Source organism: Ambystoma mexicanum, chromosome 8 (assembly GCF_040938575.1).
Source record: "Ambystoma mexicanum isolate Mex_15411 chromosome 8, UKY_AmexF1_1, whole genome shotgun sequence".
In the NCBI taxonomy this organism is placed as follows: Eukaryota; Metazoa; Chordata; class Amphibia; order Caudata; family Ambystomatidae; genus Ambystoma; species Ambystoma mexicanum.
Window position 1 is genome coordinate 1,152,092,374 of NC_090929.1, and position 27,127 is coordinate 1,152,119,500.

At 46.9% G+C, this 27,127-nt stretch overlaps 1 protein-coding gene across 1 annotated transcript in view; it reads left to right on the forward strand.

The window, feature by feature from the left end:
* Positions 1 to 27,127, forward strand: part of SLC16A9 (solute carrier family 16 member 9) — a 195,614-nt gene that overhangs the window by 146,887 nt on the left and 21,600 nt on the right. Inside the window, exons 3-4 of the mRNA XM_069611220.1 lie at positions 17,881 to 18,024; positions 22,007 to 22,102. Of these exons, the coding sequence (XP_069467321.1) occupies positions 17,881 to 18,024; positions 22,007 to 22,102 (240 nt within the window). The remainder of the gene's footprint in view (positions 1 to 17,880; positions 18,025 to 22,006; positions 22,103 to 27,127) is intronic.

Here is a 27,127-nt window from a genome sequence, read left to right on the forward strand (position 1 = left end):
GATGCCCCCATCCATTTGGGGTGAGGGGAGAGGCCACTGCAAATATTGGCAGAGCCACCCCTTTCAAGCCTGGGGCAGTACGTTTTGCCACCCCCCTGGGGGCAGATGGGCACACACGTGTGCCCATCTGCCCTTAGGGACGGGCAAAACAAAAATATATATATTATAACTTCTTTTGGGTGGGGGGCCACTAGACCACCTGGATTTTTTTGTGTTTGAAAGGGGGGGAGTGGCCCTCTTCCCCCACCCTAAATGGATGGGGGCACCTTATGTATCCTTCCCTAGGAAGGGGTACATGAGATGCCCTCCATCCATTTGCGGTGGGGGGAGAGGCCACTGCAAATATTGGCAGAGCCACCCCTTCCAAGCCTGGGGCAGTACGTTTTGACCCCCCTGGGGGCAGATGGCCACACATATGTGCCCATCTGCCCCTAGGGAAGGGCAAAACAAAAATTGATATATTACAACTTGGTTTGGGTGGGGGGGTCTCACTAGACCACCACGATTTCTTTGTGTTTTAAAGGGGGGTGGCCCTACCCCCAACCCTAGGTGGATGGGGGGCACCTTATGTAGCCCTCTCCTGCGGCAGATTTCTGCCCCTAGGAAGGGTACATGAGATGCCCCCATCCATTTGGGGTGAGGGGAGAGGCCACTGCAAATATTGGCAGAGCCACCCCTTTCAAGCCTGGGGCAGTACGTTTTGCCACCCCCCTGGGGGCAGATGGGAACACACGTGTGCCCATCTGCCCTTCGGGATTGGCAAAACAAAAATATATATATTAAAACTTCTTTTGGGTGGGGGGCCACTAGACCACCTGGATTTTTTTGTGTTTGAAAGGGGGGGGAGTGGCCCTCTTCCCCCACCCTAAATGGATGGGGGCACCTTATGTAGCCTTCCCTGGGGGCAGATTTCTGCCCCTATGAAGGGTTACATGAGATGCCCCTAACCATTTGGGGGTGGTGGGGAGGCCACTGCAAATATTGGCAGAGGCACCCCCCAAGCCAGGGGGCAGTATGTTTTTCCTCCCCCGGGGGCAGATGGCCACACACATGTGCCCATCCGCCCCTAGGAAAGGAGCAAAACAAAAATTAAACAAATTATAACTTGTTTTGGGTGAGTGTGGGGGGCCACAGAACCACCATGGATGTTTTTAGTGGAAAGGGGGTGGCCCTCTCCCTCCCACCCCAAATGGATGGGGGGCATCTCATGTAGGCCTCCCTGGGGGCAGATTGCTAGCACAATCTGCCCCTAGGAAAGAGGCAAAAAAACAAACAAAAAAACTTGTTTTGGTTGGGTGTGGGGGTCACTAAACCACCATGGATGTTTTAAGTGGAAAGGGGGTGCCCACGGGTGTCTTCTTTTCGGAAATGCATGGGGTTATCTGTTTTCCTTCGTGGCTTCAACACCCTAGGCCCAAATCTGTAGGTTGTCCACATGAGCAAAATCGGCCTTGCCGAAAGGCTTGGGGTTATCAGTGGGTTAGCCTTTTCCCTTTTCACCGAGGTAGGTGCATCCAAACATGTGAGGTACCATTTTTGTCGGGACACCTGTGGGAACGCGGGAAGGTAGGACATGTGTTGTTGCCGGCGTGTTTCGGTGGGTGGGCAGAGTGAAATGTCTCTGAAATTTGGTGGAAAAACCACAATTTTCAGACATTTCATTCTGGCGACCCATTGAAACACGCCGCCAACAACACATGTCCTACCATCCTGCGTTCCCACAGGTGTCCCGACGAAAATGGTACCTCACTTGTGTGGGTGAACCTACCTGGGTGCAAAGGGAAAAGCCTAACCCCCTGGTAACCCCAAGCCTTTCGGCAGAGCAGATTTTGCTCATGTGGACAACATATAGATTTGGGCCTAGGGTGTCGAAGCCACCAAGGAAAAAGGGGAACCCCATGCATTTCCAAAAATAGGACACCCGTGGGAATCAACAGAGGTCTGACTTGCGCGAATTGCCCCAGAATGTATTACCCACAATCGGCAGCAAAGTCTGAAATTGAGTGAAAAAATGGCAATTTTCAGAAATTTCCCTCTTGCCACCCACCGAAACACGCTGCCAACACCACATTTCCTACCTTTTCACGTTCCCACAGGTGTCCCGACATAAATGGTACCTCACATGTGTGGGTGCACCTACCTGGGCGCAAAGGGGAAAGGCTAAACCATTAGTAACCCCCAAAGGGTTTGGGGAGACAACCTACAGATTTGGGCCTAGAGAGTCGAAGCCACGAAGGAAAACAGGGTATCCCATGCATTTCCAAAAAGAAGACACCCGTGGGAATTCACAGAGGTCTGACTTGCGCCAATCGCCCCAGAATATATATTACTCACAATCCCAGACAAATTGAAAATTTGAGTTTTTTCCACCAAATGTCAGACTTTGTCAGGGATTGTGAGTCAAAAATGATGGGGTGATTCGCGCAAGTCAGACCTCTATGGAGTCCCACGGGTGTCTTCTTTTCGGAAATGCATGGGGTTCCCTGTTTTCCTTCGTGGCTTCAACACCCTAGGCCCAAATCTGTAGGTTGTCCACATGAGCAGAATTCCTGAAAATCTGCTGTGCGAAAAGACTTGGGGTTACCAGTGTTTTAGGCTTTTCACTTTGAACCCAGGTAAGTGCACCCGCACATGTGAGGTACCGTTTTTGTTGAGAAACCTGTGGGAACGCGGGAAGGTAGGCCATGTGTTGTTGGCTGCGTGTTTCGGTGGGTGACCAGAGTGAAATGTGCGGAAATTGTGGGTTTTTGTCTCATTTTCCAGATTTCCCACCAAACTATGGAATCTTTCCCTACATAGTTGTTGCCTGACCTGCGCAAATCGCCCCTTCCTAAACTTGGAATATTGTCTACTTTTCAGAAATGTATGCCTTTCTGGCTTCCCATTCAGCTTTCCTACCTTTTTCTTCCATTCCGTCCACGCATGTCCTATTGGACAAAAAAATGCCAAAATCGCCTACCTCTTACAAAATGGCTGATTAGCACATCAAAATATGTTATTTTGGTTTCCACTCAATCTGTTCTTGAAAGCCTGGAAAATGGCGAATCCAGCACAGCAAACCATTTGTTCCTAGCTCTTACAAGGAAAACACCACAGGCTTCTTTGTTCAACATTTTATTGGCATTTTCTGAAGAAAAAAAACAAATGTTCTCCATTTTGGTCATTTTCTCTCACCCCCCCTACAGCAAACTAAGATTCCTGGGTGGCGTTACGACCGCCTACATGTGGGAAAAAAGAGGCTAACTTTGGCCGAGATATCTCATGTAACAAAGAAGTTACAAAGGATTGAATGGCGACATACCGAAATCACCAAAAAAGGCCTTAGCACTGGGGGGGAAATACCCATGGCAGTTAAGGGGTTAAGACGGTAAAGTCCCAGAGGAGATATCATTTGTAAGGTAGCTCAGTTAGTTAATGGCCCAAATGCAGATTGTGCACAGGAATATGTAACACCTGTGTTCAGCACCTAGCTTAATCTTCCGGTGGGATAATAGGCAGAGTGAATGCATTCAGCTTCCGATGCAAAACAGCATTTTCCAGGTCAATTGGTTCAGAAAAAGTGGTGGAAAACACTATTACTGTTGATTTTTCTAATTGGCCAGATTTTCGTGCATTTTCTGGGTGGAGTTCGGGAGCCGAGTGGACACACTAGGACCCCCTGTATTTCCCGCTCCACCAGACAAATGCGGCCTTACTGCCAGCATGGATTCTCATGCTGGAAATAAGGAAAAGGATTTCTCTGGGATCTGCTTGGAAATGAAACCTGGGAAAAGCGGGCAGAGTCCAGAGTAAGCCATTGTCAATTCCGCCAGCAATCGCTAATTGCGCTCAGAATTTACAGTCTTCCAAAGTGGAAAAGCAATGTGATTTCACCTGCCTTTTACGCTAAAATCTTCCATTTTGTGGCGGAAAAGTAAAAACGTGCGCCAATGGAAGTGGTCCACTCCATGCAGTTTACTTTGATGCTTGGGGGTTTTGTGTGATGCTACACATGTAATAAATAAATGAATACATTTAACATGACCCCAGATAAATGGCGATTCGTGATCAGAATGAGTGAGCATGGCATGTCGCTGGTAAGAGGGTGTCCTGTGCTTCTTGAGTGCGTTGGCAAATGCCCTTAATTGCCACCTCGCGTTTCGCAGGTGCTTAAACCCATCAGTGTGGATTGAGAAATAATAAGTCGACAGAGGTATTTCAAATGGCCAATTTCGCTCTTTGGGTGACATTGTCAAAGTGAGAGAATTTTGCCCAGAATGTGCCACTTTCTCTGCAGAGTGCATTGTGCCCACCCCGAGGAAGAAGTGTGAAAAACCCACAAGGGCACTGTGCCCTGCTCTTTCTGTGTGCGTCTTCCCCACAGCGCGACAGATGCCGACTCCGACATGGGTAAGTCTCAGGTGGCAAGCCTGTACCCTAGTTGATGTGGCCAAGGATTCCAGACTTCTGATGCTGATAACATTAGTAGCATTGAGTTACATGCCACCTGACAGGCATGTGTGATGAAGTTGCAAAGCAGAGCTGTTAGTGGGCTAAAGCAGGAGGCAATATCTTCCCACCCTCAAAGGGTACGTACAACCAAAAGTAATAGGCCCTCCCCCCATCATGGCTGTAGGGGCCAGGCTCCAAACCAGGGCCCTCCAATCATCTATGCCCACGAGTAGGGTACCCCTCGTGCTCCAGGAACCCTTTTGAGCAACCTCTGTGCTTTCCAGGTGATACTAACGTTACGTTATTTAAAGACAGAAGTCTAAAAGGTAATCACTTAATTGCAGCTGGAAATTAGCTCCTGGCATGATCAAAATGTCTTAACCAAGTGTGACATCATCCCCTTCATTTATAAGCAATATGTGTGTGTTCTCACGTTTCTTCATCCACTGAATTACTGTTAGAAACAAAGGCAAGAGTTGTTGTGTCTCTTGTGTAGGCATTAGGAAGGCAGTTGCCAGCCTCTGGCATAATATGCCCATGTTCTTCCAATATTGGCTAGCTGTTGCCCTCTTAGGGCCAGGTAGAACCATCATGGCAGTGACTGGCAAATGCATTTCTCCTGCAGACAGAAAAGCAAAAATAAGAGGCCAATTCAAGACACAGAACACATAGAAGTTAAGACGGACTGCAGCTGCCATTGCTGTGTTAGGCAGAATATGTTGAGTGTTCAAGCAAGGAGGTATGTGTTAAGCAAGCAAGCAGTGAGACAAGGGAGAGGCAAAGAAAGGCCAGAGGGGCTCTTTGAATAATGTAACAGGACAGAGGAAAGGCCCATGCTCTGCCTTCCTAGTAACATATGAGAGAATCAAATAGATCAGGCTTTGCAGCAAATGTTAAACGAGAAAGGAACAGAGTCCAGCTCTGCATTCAGAATAACAAAGGCAAAGAAAGGCTCTGAAGCCAGCATGAGATGGAATAAGAGGGACCAAACTCATCGTGAGAGGCTGACCAGGCCCTCGAAGGGGCGCTAGAGGGCCATCCCACATATCGGGCTGCCCCTCTGGCCACCCCGTGGATTCACATACACCCTACCTACTAGGCATCCCCTGGGACCGACGCATCTGGCCGCGGACCTGGGGAGTGCTTATAAGGGGGTGGGCTTGCGATCGCTCATCCTCCTTGTTTGCTATACCTCCCCCCCTCCCCCCCGGAGGACAGTCAAAGCAGCAACATCACACACACCGGGTACCTCTACTCCCATAACAGGGCTTAGTCAGAGGTACAAACAAGATTTCCTCTTTCTTTGAAACCCCCATCCTTCTATTCCAAGAGACGCACACGTCTCCTTGCCCCACACAAAAAAAGTTGCAACTTGCAGTTGGTAGAAAAGGCTGCAACTCCTTTATTTGGCAGGAGTCCACTTACAGGTGATCTGCCTCTTAATGAGCTGGCGTCCTAACTGTGGCCCACTGAAAGTAATTGTTATTTCCTCTCTCTTACCATGAGCTCATAGTCAGATGAAAAATCCAGAAATGCAACATACAAAGACATGTTCTTTGCTGCTGCATCCTTTAATTTTCTTCTGTTTTCTTTTCTTCTCTTCTCTTGTTTTATACAGTGATGTTTGTAATTTAATATGTGCTGCTATTTTAATTCTAATTTTGTGAAATGTCGAGTTCTTTGACTAAAACACAATAAATAAATAAATAAAGCAAAATCCCCAAGATGTCCCCCCCCAGATTTTATGTGTCTCCTACGCCCCTGGGTGGGAGGTTATAAGTACCCATTTCTGCATATTTTACATTCAATCTGTGCTGGCCGGACCAAGGTGCACAGCACTTCTCTAACACCGGGGAAGAAAACGGGGCGTTCACAGGACTGTAGTCTGTGGTTCATATCAAAGCCTAAGTAGGGGGCAGGAGTGGCCCGAAATGTGTGCAATCCCTCGGAGAAGGGTGGAGACCGCCAGGAGGTCAGTTGAGTTATCCCCACCATTCCAGACAGGGACGAGCCCGCGGAACCCAACGAGGTCAGGGGGAGACATTTCTATAGGGCTTTGAGGGCCAGAGAGAAGAGTCCGGAGTAAAGCTGCATACACGGGGCTTTGGAAAGAAGCCCGAAGCACCTGGACTAGCATACGTCTGGTTACGCATTGGAAAGCTGTGTGCAGACGGTAGCACGCTGGCAATGCGAGTCCTGAAAGTGACCATGAATTGAAGACTTCTTTTTGGAATGCTCTATGCTGGGGATGTGAGTCTTGAAAAACAAAGTGAACGCACCAATCATTTTTTCAGAACATGGCACCCTCAGAAAGAGAGTATGAAGATCCCAGGACTGTTCTTTGTCTAAAAGAAGAACAATGCAGCATGCTGGGAAGGAGGGTCTTAAAATACCACAACAAACTGAAATACAAGTGGTCCAAAACGTTGCATATTGGGACTGAAGCCTGAAAGCTCAGAGTGTGCTTGATATGATATGATAGGTTATTAATAACGCGCTTAATACCCAGAGGTTTAGAAGTGCGGACCTGGGGCTTGAACCTGTGTTGCTCCGTGTTGTCTTGCTTCCAAGGTGAGCATGTTGCCCCAGACCTATCCTCCCGAGAGGAACATCTGTATGTCAAACATGACTGCATGCCAGAAAGCAGAGTGTTAAAGCCCGGACTAATCATTTGTCTAAAACTACTGCATGCTGGGAAAAAGAGTGCTAGTTCCCAGATGTGTAGCTTGCCTAAAACTATTGCATGCTGGGAAAGAGAGTGCTAGTTCCCAGAAGTGTAGCTTGCCTAAAACTACTGCATGCTGGGAAAGAGTGCTAGTTCCCAAAAGTGTAGCTTGCCTAAAACTACTGCATGCTGGGAATGAAAGTTGTAAAGCCCAGAACTGCAATTTGTCCAGCAACACAAAAGCTGCAGTTTGTCCAACAGCACCTCCTACTGACGAAAGTGGGTCGGAAAGGTCAGACCTACCCTCTGCCTTAAAGCATTGCATGCTGGCTAAGCGAGTCTTAAGTGCCCAAAGCGGGTTGAGCTCTTGTTTGTCTACTGTGAAAGCAAGCTTTAAAGTCCAGGTCAAACCGAACTGTCTTTGTCTGCCTGGTAAAGTGACTTTCAGGCCAAAAACCCAAGCCAAACCCAAGAGCCAACTCCGACACCCACAAACCAGTTCTCAGAATGATTGCTATTTTCATAAACGTTCAATCAAATAGTCATATTTGATGTTGTAGCTGCTGGCACCTTAATTAATGACGCGGTTTATTTTGGCAGAGTTGCGCAACACAACTTTTATTTATATAGTTTGTATTTCGTAATATATTACAAAGAGAATATTAACATGGGGCACAGAATACACGTACACGTCCATGCCTCCCCATCTATAGGTCTGTACAACAATATACTTACCAAGACCAGGGATCATGCCTCATCCGGCACAGAACAATGACACACTAGTCTCCAGGACACTGAAAGCTGCTGAGTAGAAGCACCGAGGGTTCAGCTAAGACTGCCCGCTTCTGCACACATCACTCGACAGGTTACTCGGACAGCAGCTTCAGAGTAGAAGCACCGAGGGTTCAGCTAAGTCTGCCCGCTTCTGCCCACATCACTCGACAGGTTACTCGGACAGAAGCTTCGGAGTAGAAGCACCAAGGGTTCAGCTAAGACTGTCCGCTTCTGCACACACCACTCGACAGGTTACTAGGACAGCAGCTTTGGAGTAGAAGCACCGAGGGTTCAGCTAAGACTACCCGCTTCTGCCCGCATCACTCGACAGGTTACTCGGACAGCAGCTTCAGAGTAGAAGCACCGAGGGTTCAGCTAAGTCTGCCCGCTTCTGCACACATCACTCGACAGGTTACTCGGACAGAAGCTTCGGAGTAGAAGCACCGAGGGTTCAGCTAAGACTGCCTGCTTCTGCACACACCACTCGACAGGTTACTAGGACAGCAGCTTCGGAGTAGAAGCACGGAGGGTTCAGCTAAGACTACCCGCTTCTGCCCACATCACTCGACAGGTTACTCGGACAGCAGATTCAGAGTAGGAGCTCCGATAAGAATGCCTGCTTCTGCACACACCACTCGACAGGTTACTCGGACAGCAGCTTCAGAGTAGAAGCAGCGAGGGTTCAGCTAAGTCTGCCCGCTTCTGCACACACCACTCGACAGGTTACTCGGACAGCAGATTCAGAGTAGGAGCACCGAGGGTTCAGCTAAGACTGCCCGCTTCTGCACACACCACTCGACAGGTTACTCGGACAGCAGATTCAGAGTAGAAGCACCGAGGGTTTAGCTAAGACTGTCCGCTTCTGCCCACATCACTCGACAGGTTACTCGGACAGCAGCTTCAGAGTAGAAGCTCTGAGGGTTCAGCTAAAACTGCCCGCTTCTGCCCGCATCACTCGACAGGTTACTCGGACAGCAGCTTCAGTGTAGAAGCACCGACGGTTCAGCTAAGACTGCCCGCTTCTGCCCACATCACTCGACAGGTTACTTGGACAGCAGTCACTGCTATATCATAACCACCAAGAGAAAGCTATTCTTGCTATTGGCTGGCAATGGAAAAATACACTCTGTGTGCAGATTCAAAAATGCAATTGAGTTGACATTTGTCTCTTTATTTTCTTTTTCTTTACACAGTTGTGTTACATATTTATTGTTAAATACCGTCATGTTGCCTTTCATGAGAATTGTATTTGCCACCCCCCTGCCAGCTGCCGAATGTCTGATTATTTGCTTCCCCTTGACCTCATCTTTGACCTCAGCTGAGATTCTGGCTCTGTGCTGCGGCCAGAGTCCTGGGACCCTATAGATGTCACCAGCGTCAGCGAGACCTGTGGGCTCCCCGCAGAAAACCCTCCTAGCCAGGGCACTGTAATTGGCAGGTCCTGGCATAGGAGAAGAGTTACACTTATTTCAAATACGTCAATCCAGTGAATTAGAGCTGTGCCTACTGGCCGCAGGGACTTGTTTTGTAAAGTTTAAGGTGGCATCAAAGTGCATGTATAAAAACTGTTCGCCTGCTCTTAATGACACTGAAATGCGCAGTTCAAGCGAGAACCGGGGGAATAAAATATGCAAGTTCTTAGCTAGGCATGTTTTCTGTGCATTACGTATGCCTTGTTTTCTTCTGCAATGCTATTCAAATGACTCTGTCCTGTGCTGTGTTGACTCTCCCGAACACATGCGAGAAAAACAAACTACTTTTTGGATCTAAAATCACGATATGGCTTTTGACCTCCGGTGTTGCACAGAACCACTATTATCCCAGTGAGGTTTGTGCTACTATAAATCTCAGGCTGGTGTAAAGACAGTTGTGGTGTCCCCATACTGTTAGGACGATTGGTGTGTGAGAGAATGCGTTGGATATCAATATTTCAGTGTTCCCTGCGCCGCACATCCTTTGAAGGATGACGCTGTAGGCTGCCAACCTTACTTTCTGTGAAACCTAGAACCCCATCGTTCCCAGACGGGTCCTGGTTACTTCCTGGCCGATCACTAGGGCCAATGCCACTAACCGCCTGCCCTGTCCTTGCAAATGTGGAGCTGATCTGTCCTGTCTGGGCCCGTACCAATGTGTAGTAACCTGTCCCGTGGAAACCAAATGCCTAAAAGATTTGAAAGGCAGTGCCAGATAGCTGCCATACCAGACTAAGAATTGTTGCCAACCCATGCTTAGAATCCCTGAGGCGCTCCCAAAAGAAGACGTATCCACTAACTGTTGGCAAATAGGCTCGCGCTCTGAAAGGCTCGGCCATTTGACAGCATTGTCCTTAGAAACCCGGAACTGCTTTGAGTTTAACAGCTGTGCATGGACTGTCTCAGTTCACTGTTTCCAAATTGATCCGTGCTCAAAAAAGACACTGATTAGAAAACGTCAGCGTTCTTCCCTGTGATTCTCTGTCAAGTCCCAATGAGGGCATTAAGCCATCTTCAAACGCCAGATCTGTGATCTGTTAACCTAGGCAGCATCTTATTAATAATAATAATAATATTATCTTCCGGGTGAGGCTGCTGTCGCAGTACTAGGACCTTCCATCCTGCTCCCCTTGCTAGCGGGATGTGCTCCTGTTCCAGGCTTTGGCTTAGCATCGCCTATGCTTTTGTGACCCAGCTTGCTCACATTTTACTGGTGGTGCCGGGCAGAAAAATACCCGTCACCATGGTCATCGGACTGCCATCCCCGGGAATCACTCATGGGTTTCAGAGTTGGGCTGATGCCTCTTGCCAAGTCGGTCACACATGCTGACACACAGCTGAGAGGAGTCAATGGGAAAAAGAAAGTTAAGGTTTTTTAACACATAGATATGTATTATGGACATTTACAAAATATAGGGCTTAATAAAATGAAATGAACATCAAGATGGCTTCTTCTGAAGGTTCCAACAACCAAAAAGGCTCCAAGCTCAAAAATACTCTATGGATCCACAACCCTGGGCCTGTCCTACGATTCGTTAATTCTCAGTCACTCACAATCTGGGGATTTTAGCAGGGACGTTATTTCACCAAAATGCCAGGGGTAGCGGAAGTGACATCACACGACCCCTGATGACATTACAGGAAGTTATGTCATTTGACCCCACTCCGAAGTGACATGACAGGGATCGATGGAACACAACCTTAAAAATATGGTAACGATATCACTGCAATATGATATACATTTCATACAAGAACGGATCACCATATGTATTGATAATATCAGCCTACATAGGCCCAATATTACTGTGAATGCAAACATACTTCCAAGGCCAAATGATAATGTGTTATTATATAGTACTTACTGTTAAGTGCTTTTTATAGAACAAATATACATACAATTTCACCCAACCTGTGTTGGTACTCATTTATCGACCTCAGAAGTATGAAAGGATGAGTTGGCTTTGCTGGGATTCGAACCGCCAGACTGCAGATCAGACACACATCGCAGCAGCGTGCGCTCAACCCACTGAGCTATCTTACCAGCTATAGCTATTTTACCGGCTATATTAAAATGAGCAATTACATGTTTGAATGTTCTCAAATTCAAAAAACAAATGACACTCTGTAGTGGATACCCTTAAACTGGTAACAGAGATTTAACCGCAGGCCGGTTCAGCTGCAGATCTGGTGCAAAGTTGGCCACATGCCAAGCCTGCGTGGATCTACTTTTCAGGCTTCAGAGGTTAGCAAAACCCCCTGTTTTATTTAAGAGGTCTGAACAAGAATGCCAGCCACTACAGGATACAAAGAGCCACATGGCGCTGGCCCCAGCCCAGGAGCTTCAATTTAAAAAATAAAGACATTTATATATACATGTTTCTTTTTTTTTAGGGGTATCAAGGCAGACCACAGGGGTAGCAAGGGAGACCTCAGGGGTTACAGCTGAGACCCATAGTGGCCCCCAAATGACGTCCCTGCATTTTAGTGTCTCTGGAATTTCTCTCTTGGCTCCTCTTCCTGTTGATTCAGATCCTCTGTTTCCTGTCCTTGCTTCCTGGAAGACCCCTCCACCTAGTTCTCAGGACCTTCATGAACCTGCACATTAGGGATAGCTGTACATTGTAGGGCTGGGTAATGCCATTCTAGGCCCCAGAGAGTCCACCAGGATCCTGGCCATCTATGCGGCTCTACACGCTTACTCCAGTTTAATCCTCCACCTTCCTTGCTTGTGGGCCGTGTTGTAGACCTGAGCACCTCCTCTGTATCTACCTTCTCAGGGTATTGCAGTGGTCTAGTACCTAAAACGACCTCTCATACTCTTCTCCATTCCACTGCACCACTCCTTATGCTCCTGTTGAAACTCTTTGACATTCTGCCACATGCGTGTGTCTCCGCCCCATCTCAACTCTCTCCTGTCATACTGGTAACATGCCCGCTCCTCCTTATCTCTTCTCTGCTCCATGTGTCTATCTCTCACCTCCTCCTTCAAACTCTCCCTTATTGTCTCTTTTCACCTCTCCCAAATAACATCCTGCTGTTAACACACATCTGTTTTTTTCCTTTTGCCTTCCCCCGCTCCTCATGGTGATGTCCTCTCAACCACATCTATCTCGTGTCCATGGATGGTATTCGTCTTCCCCGGTTCCCCCCTTTTGCCTTTTTACTCATCTCTGCCACCATTACCTCCTTACTCTCTTTGCCTACCTACTTCCTTTCCTTGCTCTTTCCTAACTCCTTCTCTGTCTTGTTCCTCACCCACACCTTCTCTTTAATCTGATCTCTGTCTCCCTCTTCCCAAGCCATTAGTATCTCTTGTTGCTCTCGCCTTTAATCTCCCCCAACATCAGTCCCACTCTGACTCCAAATCTCCACTGAGTGTCTACATGTTGGCAGCTCATATAGGGGACTTGCTCCACCTCGTTGGTAGTATACATACTCAGTTATATTCGGTTGTGCCCAGTGATTACTGCGTCAATGGATTGCTTGACTTGCCCATGTGGGTGGTACTTCAGTGGTCCCTGCCGCTTCATCGACAATGGTTCCAAGACACACTGCAAGACTTTATTTATGCAGACCCCCAACTTGGAGCATCAGTGTGTTAATGCACTAAGCTAGGGATGTCCAACTATAGGCCTCGAAAGCCGGGAACATGTCAGATTTTCAGGCATGGCATAATTTTAGGGAGGTCAGGGGTGTTTGCCCCCCCCCCCAACTTTCAGGCACACCATTTTGTCCCCATTCATTTGGCTGGGGCACCTTTTCTCCAGATGTCAGGTCCACCCCAACATTTTTAGCAAAGTTACTCCACTGTTTTCAGGACACCCCTCATTAATATTCACAAGATAAATTTGCATGCAATGAGTTTACATGTATGCACATTGTTTCTCATGAATATTAATGAGGGATATCGAGACCTGGAGTTGTACACCCCTGCACAAAGCAATGCCAACACTTTAGGGTTTCATTCCCTGCAACTCTTTTCAGCGAACCATAAAAGCGTATGCGGCTTAAAAGACTGCAGGTTTGTCAATGCAATATCACGGGTGGATGTTGTTTGACTGCTTGGGGCCTTCACCATTCCAATTGGCCCTAACAACTCCTTGCCAGGAGCTGGGTTTGCTGCACCAGACCTTCCCTTGGGTTATGGGGATACTGATACCTCTGAATGGAGCAAGCCTTGGGGTCCATCACATGACCCCATGGTTGGTGTTTTAGAGCGTTTTGATTTACTTTACCTTTAAGGTGTTGGGATGTATTAGTTCTCACTGTCACGAGCCCCTGCACAATAACTGGGGCATGGTGGGCTCCTCCCTCGCGTTACTTGGGTGCTGGGGGAGGGGAGTCCTGCTACCTCTGAATTGAGCAGGTCTTCGGGCCATTACATGACAAGATGGTTGGTGTTTTGGAAACGCTTGTTTTTATTATAAGGCATCCGTAAGGGGACAGGGATGTATTTGTTCTCACTCTGATGAGCCCCTGTCCCATAAATGTGCCTCATGGTGGCCTTTACAACCTTCTGGGCTGGCCATGCTGAGTCTTCCCCCTCCTCAGATTGAAAACACCCACCCTCTACCTATGTGTTTGTGGATCAAATAGGGGACTGGTCTTGCCTCCTTTGTTCCTCCTAACCTCAACTGTTTCCAGAGGTGCCCATTGATTAGTTGTGTCAGACGATTGCCCATGTGGATGCCTTTCACCACTGCTCTGCACACACTGGTCCAAGTGCAAGCCTTTGGCTAGGCTGACCACCATCCTGGACCGCCAGTGCTTGCAGGCGTGATGCAAAGCCATATAGTAGAGCTTTGTTCCTCCACTTTATCTTGCCAGTCTAGGGCTGGGGACTTCTCCGTCCCTAGCCTGAGGGGCTCCAACGATCACTTGCCAGGAGATGTGTTTGCCACACAAGGAATACCCTTGGGGAAGGGGTTCCTGATACCTCTGAATTGAGCATCTCTTGGTGCCCTTTGTGCGATGGAGGTTGGTGTTTCAGAGAGATTGGTTTTACTGTGAGTCCTCCTTAAATGGGCTGGGTGTATTTGGTCTCACTATGACAAGTCCCCATATCATGACCAGGGAACGGTGCGGTCGGCCGGGGAGCCTCCCCACAGTGCCCCTGAACCCAGCATTGTGCATTATACGCCAGCAACCAGCCCCAGTGTTGTGCCCACCATCTACCCCAAGGGTCAGGCATGGAACTTGATCACTAAATCACCAGCTGCTAAAGCTGTCGGCCCTGGTGCTGGCAATGCTATCCCTTCTCACAGACGCGTTTCAATCTGTTTTCCATAACATTCGTTCAAAGCACACACGAGAAGTAGAGCCAGTGCCCTCTCCAATATATTCCATCATAATCCAAGGCCAGAGCAGAAGAAAAGCAAAGCTAATCTAGTGAGTTTTTCACATCATTAAATAAATCTTTGGAATCCAAATATTTCACTTGAAGCTCCAGTTCACTGGAAACCTCAGCTTTCGCCATTAGGGAATCGTTCCAGAAGTGCATATACGCAGTTTGACATTTTAGTCAATATCTCAGACACAATAAGAAGTACCTGAACGAAAAGAACACAACCAAAGAATAGTTAGGTCAGTTCAGGGACATTAAAAGACCTAATCCCCCCGCCCCCCGAGATTTGGTATAATCTCCCTGGTATTGAGTGTTACAATGAGATATAACAATAGGCCAGGATAATTGCCCCTTTTCCAGACGGTGAGTACATGAATTCGTTCAACAAAATTGCATTTAATATAAACAAATACAAATTATTTGTATGCTACCCATATTTGAATAACTACAACATTTAGCATTGTGCTAAACTGAGAGGTCAGTTCAGAACTTTACTTAAGAAGACTATATACACAGCTTTAAAAGCCAGGCATAATATTAATCCGATCAATTATTCCTAGATTGCGGAAATGTTTGATGGGCTACTCAGTGTGTTTGATTTACTCGAGTAGTTGTAGGGGAGGAAGCTCTAGGTTACTGAGGCGTATGTCCTATAACATCTGGATACATTAAAATATTCACTTGGGCCCAATGAACTATTTTGCAGATGTGCTAAGCACCATTTTCTGCCAATGAACAATAGTTTCAGCATGGGGCTGCGGATGTATGACATAAGTCATTTATAACACGCCTGTACACAAGTGTTTCTAGGTGCGACAAGACAAGTGAGGGAAGACAGAGGGAGGACAAGTGATCTTACTAGGCCTTGTGTCATTCAGATCGTGCGAGTGCGAGAATGAGAAGTAGAAGGGGAAAGCGAGGGGGGGAAGTGCAAATTGGAGGGGAGGGGAAAACAGGGTAGCAATACTCTGAGTAAGTGCAGCCAGGGCAGCGCTGCTCTGGGTAGTGCAAGGACAACAAGGGACTGTAGGGTTACAGTTACAGCCCCTAAGTGCGTGGTAGGCCCGGAGGCAGTGCAAGGGTGACTGATCAAGAAAGAGCCCGGTACCCAGTGAGGCTCTGAGGGTAGCCAAGCAACCAGTCAGTACAGCAGACAGGTAGGTCAGCAGGGGAGGGTGATAGAGAAAGCAGAGGAGAAGAGGACTGTTTTGAGCTGCTTCCGGAACTCTTATAGGTCCGCTCAAGTTTGAGAGGGGCAGGGAGGCCACCCAGAGGGAGGCACCTTTAGAGGAGAGAGATCTACCTCCCACTCTCTGCATGGAGAAGCGTCTAACCCTTAGAGAGTTGGAGGTAGGTGAGCGAAGGGCTCGAGAAGGAAGGTATTTTGGAAGAGAGCGTTGGCTGTAGTGCGGGCCCCGGCCCTAGAAAGCCTTATGGACCATGCAAAGGGTGTTGAACTTGATCCTTGTATCCACCGGGAGCCAGTGGAGACATTTCGGGGCTGGAAATATACAGTGCCTGGTCTTGAGGCCAAGGATAAGTCTTGCAGTCCTCTTCTGGATTAGTTACAGAGGGCGGCGATGTAGCGTGCTTATTATAAAATATATTTTTTACTGAGTGATTTGGCGGATGGGCAAATCGGTTAAAAGAGTTAGAACAAAAATAAAGGCATCTATGCACATAGGTTCCCATCCCTTTTGTGAAAAAGGTTTGTCCCTTTTAGTTTAAGCAAATTGCTCCTCCAGCCCATTATTGTTATTGTTATTGTTATTTTGCATTTATATAGCGCCTTATATACCATTGGTATGGTCTGAAGGTGCTGGTAGGTTGAACGCCCTTGGGAACCGAAGTTCATATCAGTAGAGAGAGTAGAGATAGTCAAAAGGTGCGTGTGAGCACCGGGTATGTGTACAGCTCGTGCGGCATCGGTGTGATAGCTGTTTTCTAGCGGTGGGTGTGGTGGTTGAGAGGTCAGGAGTATGTGTTCGTTCTGGCCGGATTTATCCAGATCGGATGTGGCTGCGTTAGGCCTGAGGAGAACGCCTCGCTGGGGGGTGTGTAACCAGCAGTGATTACTTAGAATGATGTGGAGTAAGCGGCGAATGTTGATATGAGAACAGTTATACCGAATGGTGTCATAGTATCTCTGTGTTCTAGTTGAGTGGTGATGTAAGGAGAGAGTAAGCGTGTTTGTGAGATATGATGAGTTACATGCCCTTTCGGAGACTTCTAATTCATAGAGAGGCTATTGGGCATGCTTCTAAAATTCACAGAGAGTACATTTCTGAATTCAACTTTCACCGAGAGGCTAATGGGCACATTTCTGAGTTCAGCTTTTCACAGAGAGGCTAGGGGGCACACTTTTAATCTCGGCTTTCACAGAGAGGCTTTTGGGCGCACTTCTAAGTGCAACTTTCCACAGAGAAGCTATTGGGCACACTTCTAAATGCAGCTTTCCAATTGTACTTCTGAATTCAACTTTCCACAGAGATGCTATTGGGCATACATTTAATTCAGTTTCACAGGGAGGCTATTGGGTGGACATCAGAATTCAAATTTCACAGGAAGGCCATTGGCCACACTTCTAAATTCAACTTTCCACAGGGAGGCTATTGTCCATTATGGGGGATCCCATCGTGCCCTTTCTTTTTTCCACCACCCCTTCTCCATCTGTAACTACCTATATTGCCCCACTATATATTTTCTACATTTTCATTAATCTTCTGAGCTCTCATTTTTGGTTTAATAGAGTGTTTGGGAACGGAGAATACAAGATTGGGGCCAATTCACACGCGCCACAGCGCCACGCAGTAGCCTTTCCAGTGATGACTGTAACCGTGCTGGCCACTTGGTAGTGCAGTGACATGCGTGACATGGCACAAATGGCTTATTATGCTTTCTCATTTCAGATGCAAGTCCCCTTCCCCCTCCGCCCGCTACCCCAAAGCCTTTTTAAAACCACCACAATGTTGCTGGTGTTGGCTATAAATAAACTGGGTAGATCGTGCAGCAGGCCCAAACCTTAGCCAGAGTCCTAAGCTACTTCCTTTCAGCAGGAGGCATAAGATAATTAAGGGAGCATATTTGAAAGACTGTATGGCACTTGAAAATTACACCCGAAGGCCAAAATCTGTTCTCATAATCCATACCCACACCTGCCGCTGTATTACTAATTGTGTTATTTTCCTCCACAGGCCCCGTTTGTAGTATTTGTGTGTCAACCTTTGGAGCACGGCCTGTAACAATCTTCAGTGGTTTTATGGTGGCAGGCGGCCTGATTTTAAGCAGTGTTGCACCAAGTATATACTTTCTATTCTTCTCATATGGAATTATTTTGGGTAAGATTTTTTTTTTCCATTTCTTTTAATCAATGGCGCAAAAAGCCTGTTTTGTTAACATCAAGGTTTTATGCAATACATTTTTGTGTTCACTCTTTCATGGTAAACATTTGTTTCTTCAACATTTTTGGTGGCTCAGTCTGGAGGATTTTCAATTCAGATGTTCACATGCAATAATTATCTTTACCGCAGGCAGAAATTTGATAGTAAGTGGATACACTGAAAGAAGCCTCACACTTTTCATCCCACTTCCCCCTCTCTTATGCACCTCCTGTTTTCTTCAAAACATTCTCTGCTCCTTCCATCCTTTTTGCTCTGGGTTTTCTTAAGCACAATATTTCGGTCACTGCCCTTCAACCTTAGCATGTAGCTATTAACGATCCTAAACAAACTGTGCCAGTCGTTTTTCCCTAGCCCAAGAAGAAGGTCCAAGTAAACTACCGATAAAGGCATATAACAGAGTAGTCGAGCAATCAAGGCCAAGCTTTCAGAATGGGAGTGGGTGGACAAGAATCTATGTGATTACTGCGCCGCCTGTAATTCCGCTCTGAAAATGTTGACTACAGTTACAGCGCATCAGCAGAATTACGGGCGGTGCAGCGACCAGATAGATTTTTGCCAGCCTGCACCGGCACGGAATCCCCAACCCCGAACCCTCCCCCACCGCCCACTTACCTTTACTGCCACGCACTTCTGTGTACGGCACTGACAGCCTTGTACCCCTGCAGCGTCAATTCCTCCCACTTACGCGGGGCGGTGCTGATGCCGCAGGGTCCTTTTTTTATCATCTCCGCCGCTAAAGCAGCGGACAACCCCGCAACCTCCGACTCCCGTTACTTCATCCAAGGAGAGCGTGGGACAACCCCGCAACTCCCTCTCCGCTTGGGTGCAGTAATGGCGGTAAGGATTTTTGTACTGCGCTCATGCTCAGTGTTAGTAATCCATTTTAGAAGGATTTCGCTGCATAAGAATATAGGATAAAATGTTAATTCTTTGAACAAAGGACTGTCCACATACAGAGGCATATTTGCAATACCTTATATCTCGTTTCCATGTACGGTTAAGGGTAAAGTAATATTTAGAAAGTCCCAAGTTCATAGGTGGGAGCATTTGCTTCCTCTTAACCTTTGGGGTTAGGGTGAAACTCAGGTGACATGCTGTTGTAGGGCTACTTTGGGCTTGGTAAAGTCAATATTCAGTGGCGGGGCGAAGGGCCACTCTCGGTTCAAACACTGTGTTGGCTACATTAGGATGCAAGTTTGGCACAAGAGGACGGCGGACTGGTTAAACGGGAGATAGTTGGAGGTTGTAGGCAGCATAAATGGTCAGGTGTTTCTGGCACCATGCAGTTCCTGTATAACCCTTGTGGTCATCTTCTCCCAGTTCCCTAGTCAACTGCTAAAAGTCAGGTCTGGAGGTGAACAAGCATATTTCAGGTATTTTTACCAAATCAACAATATTAACGGTAAAATGCGATTACAAAATGTGGCTATTCCCAGTCCGAACAGTTAAATCCTCAGCTATGGTTAGGATTAGGTATTGTATGTGATTTTGTAGTGGGTCCCTAAGGGTTCTGCTGAAGGACCATCGAAAGATGACTGTTCAGGATAAAGGAGCAGTTGTGGGTTGCAGGAAACCTTGGGCCTCGTCACAAGTTGGGCGGTGCAGTGCACATGCAACGGTAGTAGAGTTACCGCCGCATTATTGCACTGCCCAATCAGGAGTTTTGGCGAAAGTTGGAGGATTCACTGTATCTAATGTAAAGTCGGTTTTTTGTGATAAATTGAAATACCATGTTTTAAAAAAATGTATTTATCATAATAATACAGCCATAACAATGACTTTGTACAAATAATAAACAAAGCAGAGAAAAATTACAAACATATTCAGTGATACAATAGGTAGAACATTCAATTACAGTTACAAAGCGTAATTTACATGACAAATGATGTTCCAAACCTATAACTTTTCGGTCTCTACTACCAGTTGCCTGGATGGTTCATTCACATTATAGATCTTCAAGATGCTATTAATGGCCATACAGGTTGGGAAGGTGGTAAAATAAGTGAAAATTATTGCCTGTCAGCTAAACTCTCGAAATGCCGTCCCTTGCTGGACTGGACCGACTTCCAAAACCAGGAGTTCGCAGACCGTTTTTTCTGATTATTTGGGTTGCTCTGCAATGACACAACAAATATTTTTCCTATTTAATCTCGCTCGTGCCACACAATCTGCAGCAAAAGAAGAAAGCGAAAATAATTCAATATTATTCACTCCCCAAACACTCCATCTCACCAATTGGCCCCGTTTCTCCCTCCCCTCTTCCACCTGGAAGGCAAAGGTCCTCTTTCCCTCCTAATATCATTTTAAGCATGTTTCTTTTTACATTGTCGCTGGAATTCTAAAAATCGTTTACATATCTCCTATGAAGCATTGCAGCAAGCTCAACATTTGACAAATGAAAACCCGCCATTTTCTTTTCACTGATGCTAGAGATTCTCGTGAGAATTCCTGTGAAAACGGATAACCAAAGTGTATAGATATCGCAAGATCTCACAGTCTCGCGAGATCCGGCCGAAAGTGCGGCCCCCCGCGATTCGTGCGCGGCAGAAGCAAGGAGAAGAGGCACGGAGCAACATCAGCTCCTGTGTGCTCCTTCATGGGACTGGCCTTTGAGCCTCCAGGGAGATTATAAAGACTCATATCAGCTGCACAACAGTTCAGGGGCCTGTTGCCCTTTTGTTAGTAGAAGATTTATGATGCAGATTCAAGTTGATGTTACACCTGAATAATGAGACATCATCTGTAGCCATTTCAAGTATTATACAACACAAACGTGCTGAAAATTATGTTAGGAGCGGAAGAAAGGGATGTTTGCTTTCATGTGGGATTGACGGAGAGTGAAACAGGAGCAATTGGTTGGTGTGAGAGTTTGAGGAGAGCTAGAGAAGGCTATTTCTTTCGCTTCATTTTCCTCTTTTTGTACAAAAGGCTGTTTTCCATATCAGCTCGAGAGAACAGTGACATTTGCAAGCATACAAATTAATGTTTGAAGTACGTCACGCGAAGAACAACGTGGTTAAAGTGCTGAGGGCAAATAAAAGCTGCTTTGCCTTCTCGTGAGAATCGATGCCCCATTTATAAGAACCCTGAGCTGCGTGCGAGGTGTGCTGACAATAATACCTTCTTGTGGGAGGTATTCTCATGCAGAAAAAACAGTTATTATATGGTAAAGTAGTAGAGAGGAGCATGGGAAGGAAAGAAGAAAGGAAGGCGAATGGGAGATTTGATAAATAGTAAAGGATTAGAAAAACGCATTCTGGAATAAAGAAGGGATGAATTCGTAAAGGCAAAGTGAAGGAAGGAACGAAAGAAGTTGGTTGGACACAGAGAAAAAGAGACATGAAAGTAAGAAAGAGACATGAACATAAGCGAGAAATATAGAAATGTAGAAAGAGGGAAACGGAGAAAAGAAACTGGTGCAGGCCTGGTCTGTGGCCACAGTTCAGCCTCTGGAGTAAAGTGCTTCGCCCAGGTCAGCAAATGCTCTTAGGCAGTACATGCCTGTCAAAATAACTCCACTAATGCTTGATTTTGTCTACTCGTTTGGTCTATATGTGTTATTACAACACACATCTATGCCCATACTTATACTGGACCCTTGTCGTCAGGAACACATCCGGCTAGCCTAATGACAGTACCATCAAAGATAGTTCCCAATTTAAAGACCACATCTACTAGTAAACACATTGGAAAAAGTAACACATTGGAAAAAGTAGCTTCGGCACAAAGACTGAGATCAGCAAATACACCTGATCGTTCCTATGTGTATATTCGCCCTGCTTCTTGTCTGTGTGTTGTACTAAGAGATTACTCCTCAAAGAGGGAGTAGCGTACGCAATTATTATAAATGAAATGTAACAAACGTCTATATTGAATGATTTCCGCAGTCTGATGCAAGATTCTACTTGTCTGGTTTTAGGTCTTGGGTGTGGTTTGCTATACACAGCAACAGTAACTGCTACTTGCCAATATTTTGACAAACGCAGAGGTCTTGCACTTGGACTGATTTCAACAGGTACCGTATTTTTAAGTAATTAGTAAGTCATCAGAACGTTGTAAATTACACACAATGACTATCCTAGGTGAAAAAGGGGATTGATTCATAACATTTAAAATCTTATAATTTTTCGAAGTGTATTTTCACATTTTCAAAACTATTTCTGCATTTTGTTTAAAAGGCTGACCTCCAATGTGGATATAAATACTTGTTTTAAACAGAAGAAACACGTTCCTTTGTGATGTCTGTGCTTTATTGTGAACCAACACATACGTTGTGCTGCATGCATTTAGCATTTTCATTGCTGACGCAAGACACTAAGGGCTACTCAACAAAATTAAATTGATAAATCACGGCATAAGCTATGTATAACCTATGTACAACCTATGTGCAACTTACACATGTGTTGAATCATAAAATGTCCTTGTATTGATTGCGTATATTTGACATGTCATAATTTGTCAGTGAAATGTATGTGATGCAATAACTAAACCAAAAACCATTTTGTCCTGGTGACTTTTACCCCGGACAGGGCCGGGACTGTGTGTAAAAGAGGACGCACAGCCGGAGGGTTACAGCACAACCTTCTTTATTTCTATACATCCACCAACTTGCGCCAAACGCGCCTTCCCCGTTTTACTCCCCCCAACTTATGTCAGCGGTCCCGCCCCTTTGTGGTCAGACCTGCTTCTTAAAGGTGCAGTGGTCCCTAACACCACTCCCGGACAAGTGTTCAAATGTCGGGGCTAGCATTCTTCAACCAGTCGCACTGGTCTCTTGATCACTCCCTGTGGCCTCTCATGTTGAGTCTCCACTTCTTTGCCAGCTGTGGTGTCCTCACCCGGTTCCGTCCTGTCGGCGGTTCCCCTAGGTGGAATCCATAAGTCATCCCGCGGCTCCCGCAGTACCGGGGTGCAGGCCAGCATGGGAGATTCGCTCTCTTCTCTTTTGAGATAATGTTTGAATTGTGAACCATTCCTCGTGACAGCTTTGTCTTGGTCTTGCGCTGTCGCCATCGTGCCCTTTACGGCCGCAACCTTCATGGGGCTAGGGGCGAACCTTGAATCCGTCTTTCGGATCATGGGCTGTTGTGCTAGGACCTCGTCCCCGATTTGAAAGTCTTTGGGTGTTGCTCTGCGCCTTGTATCAGTGTTCTGTTTGGCTTTCTCTTTCACTTCTGCATCTCTGTGAGCTACTTCAGCATCAGTGTCATCTAAGGTCAATGAACTTCATAAAATGTGAGTGTGCACATCATATCGGACCATTAGCTCTGCAGGTGTTTTGTTGGTGGAGTATTTCGATAGTCTCTGAGGATCCGGCATAGTGCTTGATGTGGATTCACTGCTTCGATGCAGGCTCTTTGGATCATCTTTTTTATTTATGCCACAAACCGTTCCGCCATGCCATTCGCCTGTGGCCACCAAGGTGTTATTTTCATATGCTTGAATCCTAGGTGTCTTGCTAGCGCTTCCAATTCGTATCCGTTGAACGGTGGCCCATTATCAGACTTGATTTCCCTGGGAATGCCTGATTCACTAAGTACATTGTCTAGCACGGCAGCTACCTGGGAAAATGCTGTGGTGGTTAGTTTCTTGATGATGGGGAACCGCGAGTACTTGTTAATCAGGAGGAGGAAATATTCTCCCGATTCCATTGGTCCGTAGAAATCAGCGGCTACCCTTTCCCATGGTCTTTCTGGTATTTGGGTGTGTTGCAGTGGCGCAGATGGGGTTCAGGTCGCCTCCTGGGCAGTGCACTATGTCATAGTCATATTCTTGAAGGCGAATGCCCCAGCGTTCTATCCTTGGAGGCATTTTCGTGTGTGGGTTGCCAAACAGCGATATCAATGCCTGGTGGTCGGTTATAGGGTGATTTTATTTTCCAATCAGGAAGTTATGAAAGTGTTTGCAGGCGCAGACCGCCGCCAGGCTTTCCTTCACGGCCTGTGAGTAGGCCGCCTCCGGGGAGACAATGCCCTACTTGCGTAGGCAACTACGTGTCTAGGGTTGACATCAGGACCACTCGTCTGTGCTAAAATGTCTCCTAGGCCCACCAGGCTGGCATCTACTAACACTTCCGTGTGCCAAGACGGGTTGAAGTAGGCTAGGCGATGAGCCTCCATGACTGCTTGTTTAATTGCGCCAAACGCGCGTTGGCATGCTGGGGACCAGTCAAACATCGCGTCTTTCTGTAGGAGTTTCTGAAGTGGTTCCGTGAGTGAAGCATACTGAGGTATGTACCTGGCGCAGTCTGCTACTTGTAGTGGTTCTTTCAGCTTGGTGATGGTGCCCACTTTCTCGGGGTCGGGCGTCATCCCTTCGCTCGTGGAGATGTGACCAAAACATTTTAGTTTTGATTTGCTGAACCAGCATTTTTCAATGTTCAGGGTGAGACCAGCGGCTTGTGCAGCTTTGCATGTGGCGAGGAGAGCGGCGTCATGAGTCTCTTTGGATGAGCCAAAGATGAGGATGTCATTGCTGTAGGTTAAGGCTCCCCGGATTGGTCTTATGATTTGCCTCACAGCCTCCTGGAAGATTTCGGCGGTAGATGAGATGCCACAGTTCAGCCTTCGGTATCTAAACAGGCCGTCGTTGGTAGCGAATGTTATTACCCTGGAGTCCGGGTGCAGTTCCAATTGGTGGTAACCCTGCATCAGGTCGAGTTTGGAGAACATGCGGGCGTTGTTTAGCTGCACTATCATGTCCTCGATACATGGGCCTGGATGTCTTTCACATTGAATGGCGGTGTTGGCCACTCGCATGTCGACCCATAGGCGTAATCTGCCGCCTTCTTTTGGTACGATGACTAGGGGTGAGACCCATGGTGTTGGTCCCGTTACAGGCTCGATGATGCTGTCGGAGAGTAGTTGCTCAAGCTCTCTGGAGACGGCTTCTTGGAGGTGGAAACCGACTCTCCTTGGGTGTTGTGGCACGGGTCTCACTGTTGGGTCTATGTGTAGTTTGATTGGGGGACCTTTAAGTTTCCCCAGACCCGTGCGGGAATCGCTACACGATGTCTGCTTTGGTGATGGGACTTTGGGGAGGTCCGTGGAGAATGGTCCCGACATGTTCCATTGGGTTCTGCTGAATCGTAGTTGCAAAGATTACGTCACCAACCCCCACATGGATGTCGATTAGCCCAAGACTTGAGGCGGTGTAGTAACTGAGAAGGCACTGACCCATGGTGAGGGATCGGTTGACGTGGATGGTGGCGTCTACCTGTCGTCCTTTGAGGAGGAGACGGCAGGTGAAATTTCCGATAGTCTGTAAGGGAGTGGCTGCTCCCTGGAAGATTCTGGATTGTGCCGGTCCGAGCTTCGGGGGATTCGGGGTTTTCAGATACTCCTGCTCGCCCATAATGTTGACAGTGGCACCCGAATCCACCATAAAGTGAAATAGACAGTTGTCCATTTTGATTGGTATTTTCAGGGCTTCTTTGGCTTCTTCGCTGTTGAGCATGAGGTTGACGTACTCAACCTGGGATTTTCAGTTATAGTACATGGTGCCAGACGTTGTTGTGGGCTCATGATAGTACACCTCTTCTGCGTTTCCTTCTGGTGGGTTGTCACACTCATCCGTGAGATAGGGTGGTATTTCCCCGTAATCTTGTGTTTGTGGATCACCTGTGGGAGGCAGTTCTCTCTGGAGCTGAAGTGCCTGGGCCTGCTTGTGGCATGATTATTCCAATAGAGATGGTGAAGCGTAGTGTGTTCTGGGAAAGAAGGGGCTGCTCAGCGCAACGGGTGCCCTTCTCTCAGGCAGCGTGGCACTGCAGTTCTGTGCGGGCCGCGTGTGGAGGCGTGGAGCGTTCGGCTGCTCGAAGCAGCTGCGCTGGCGCGGTGGGATCACCGGCCGCATTCGAAGGAGGAGGCCTGGCAGGCTTCCAGGGAGCAGGAGCGCTGGCGCAGTGGGATCACCGGCCGCGTCAAGAAGGAGACCTGGTGGACTGCCAGGACGTAGGACGTATGACGCAAAGCAGAATTCTGGCAAAGGAGGACTCCGGCGTGCTGGAGAGACACCTCGTCGCCAGTGTTACCCCGGACAGGGCCGGGACTGTGTGTAAAAAAGGACGCACAGCCGGAGGGTTACAGCACAACCTTCTTTATTTCTATATATCTACCAACTGGCGCAAAATGCGCCTTCCCCGTTTAACTCCCCCCAACTTACGTCAGCGGTCCCACCCCTTTGTGGGCGGACCTGCTTCTTAAAGGTGCAGTGGTCCCTAACAGTGACATGTTTAAAACTCTGGGCAGATACAACATAGTAAGTGCAAAAGGAAAATAAATATTAGAACCCGTACATTTATTCGACCCAAGTAATATTCCATGCATAGCAGATTATGGTGGATTTTACTTCCAGAGAACAAAGAAACGCATGTTTAGTGAGTCGCTTATATGCATGAATTACACATTGTTTATGCATGCATACAGGACTCATGACGAATGGGGAAATACACACATTTATTTATCTTTTCCATTTCGGTTGCATTTTGGTAGGGCATTCGAGTTCATATGATAATCAAACTTATGGTGGGCCATGTTGTTTATGTTAATAAGTAGATTGGTAACTCATGCCGTACACCACCTGTCAACACTGTTGAAATACCTTAATTGAGTTTGTCATATTTATGTTATCCTCTTAAGTTTAAACCCAATGTGAACACGAAATACTGAATTGCTACGACCTTTAACAAACAGAACTACGATACGTGTGAGAACTGCTACATGTGAATTTATTTAAAGATCAATAGAGTTCATCCAGGGACGTCAATTCACCAAAATTCCATGGGTAGCAGAAGAGACATCACATACCTGATGACCTCACTGGAAGTGACATCACATGACCTTTGACCATTCGAACATCACAGGAAGTAATGCCATATGATGTTTTACCCTGGTGACATCAAAGGAAGTGAGATCCCAACATTAAAAAGAGGCCAACAATAAGTGCACAATTAATAAAATAGCAAATAAAAAGTGGGCAAAAGGCCATTTTAGTTTTCAACCATATAATAACTTCAGAGATTTTTTCCAATATGTATCGG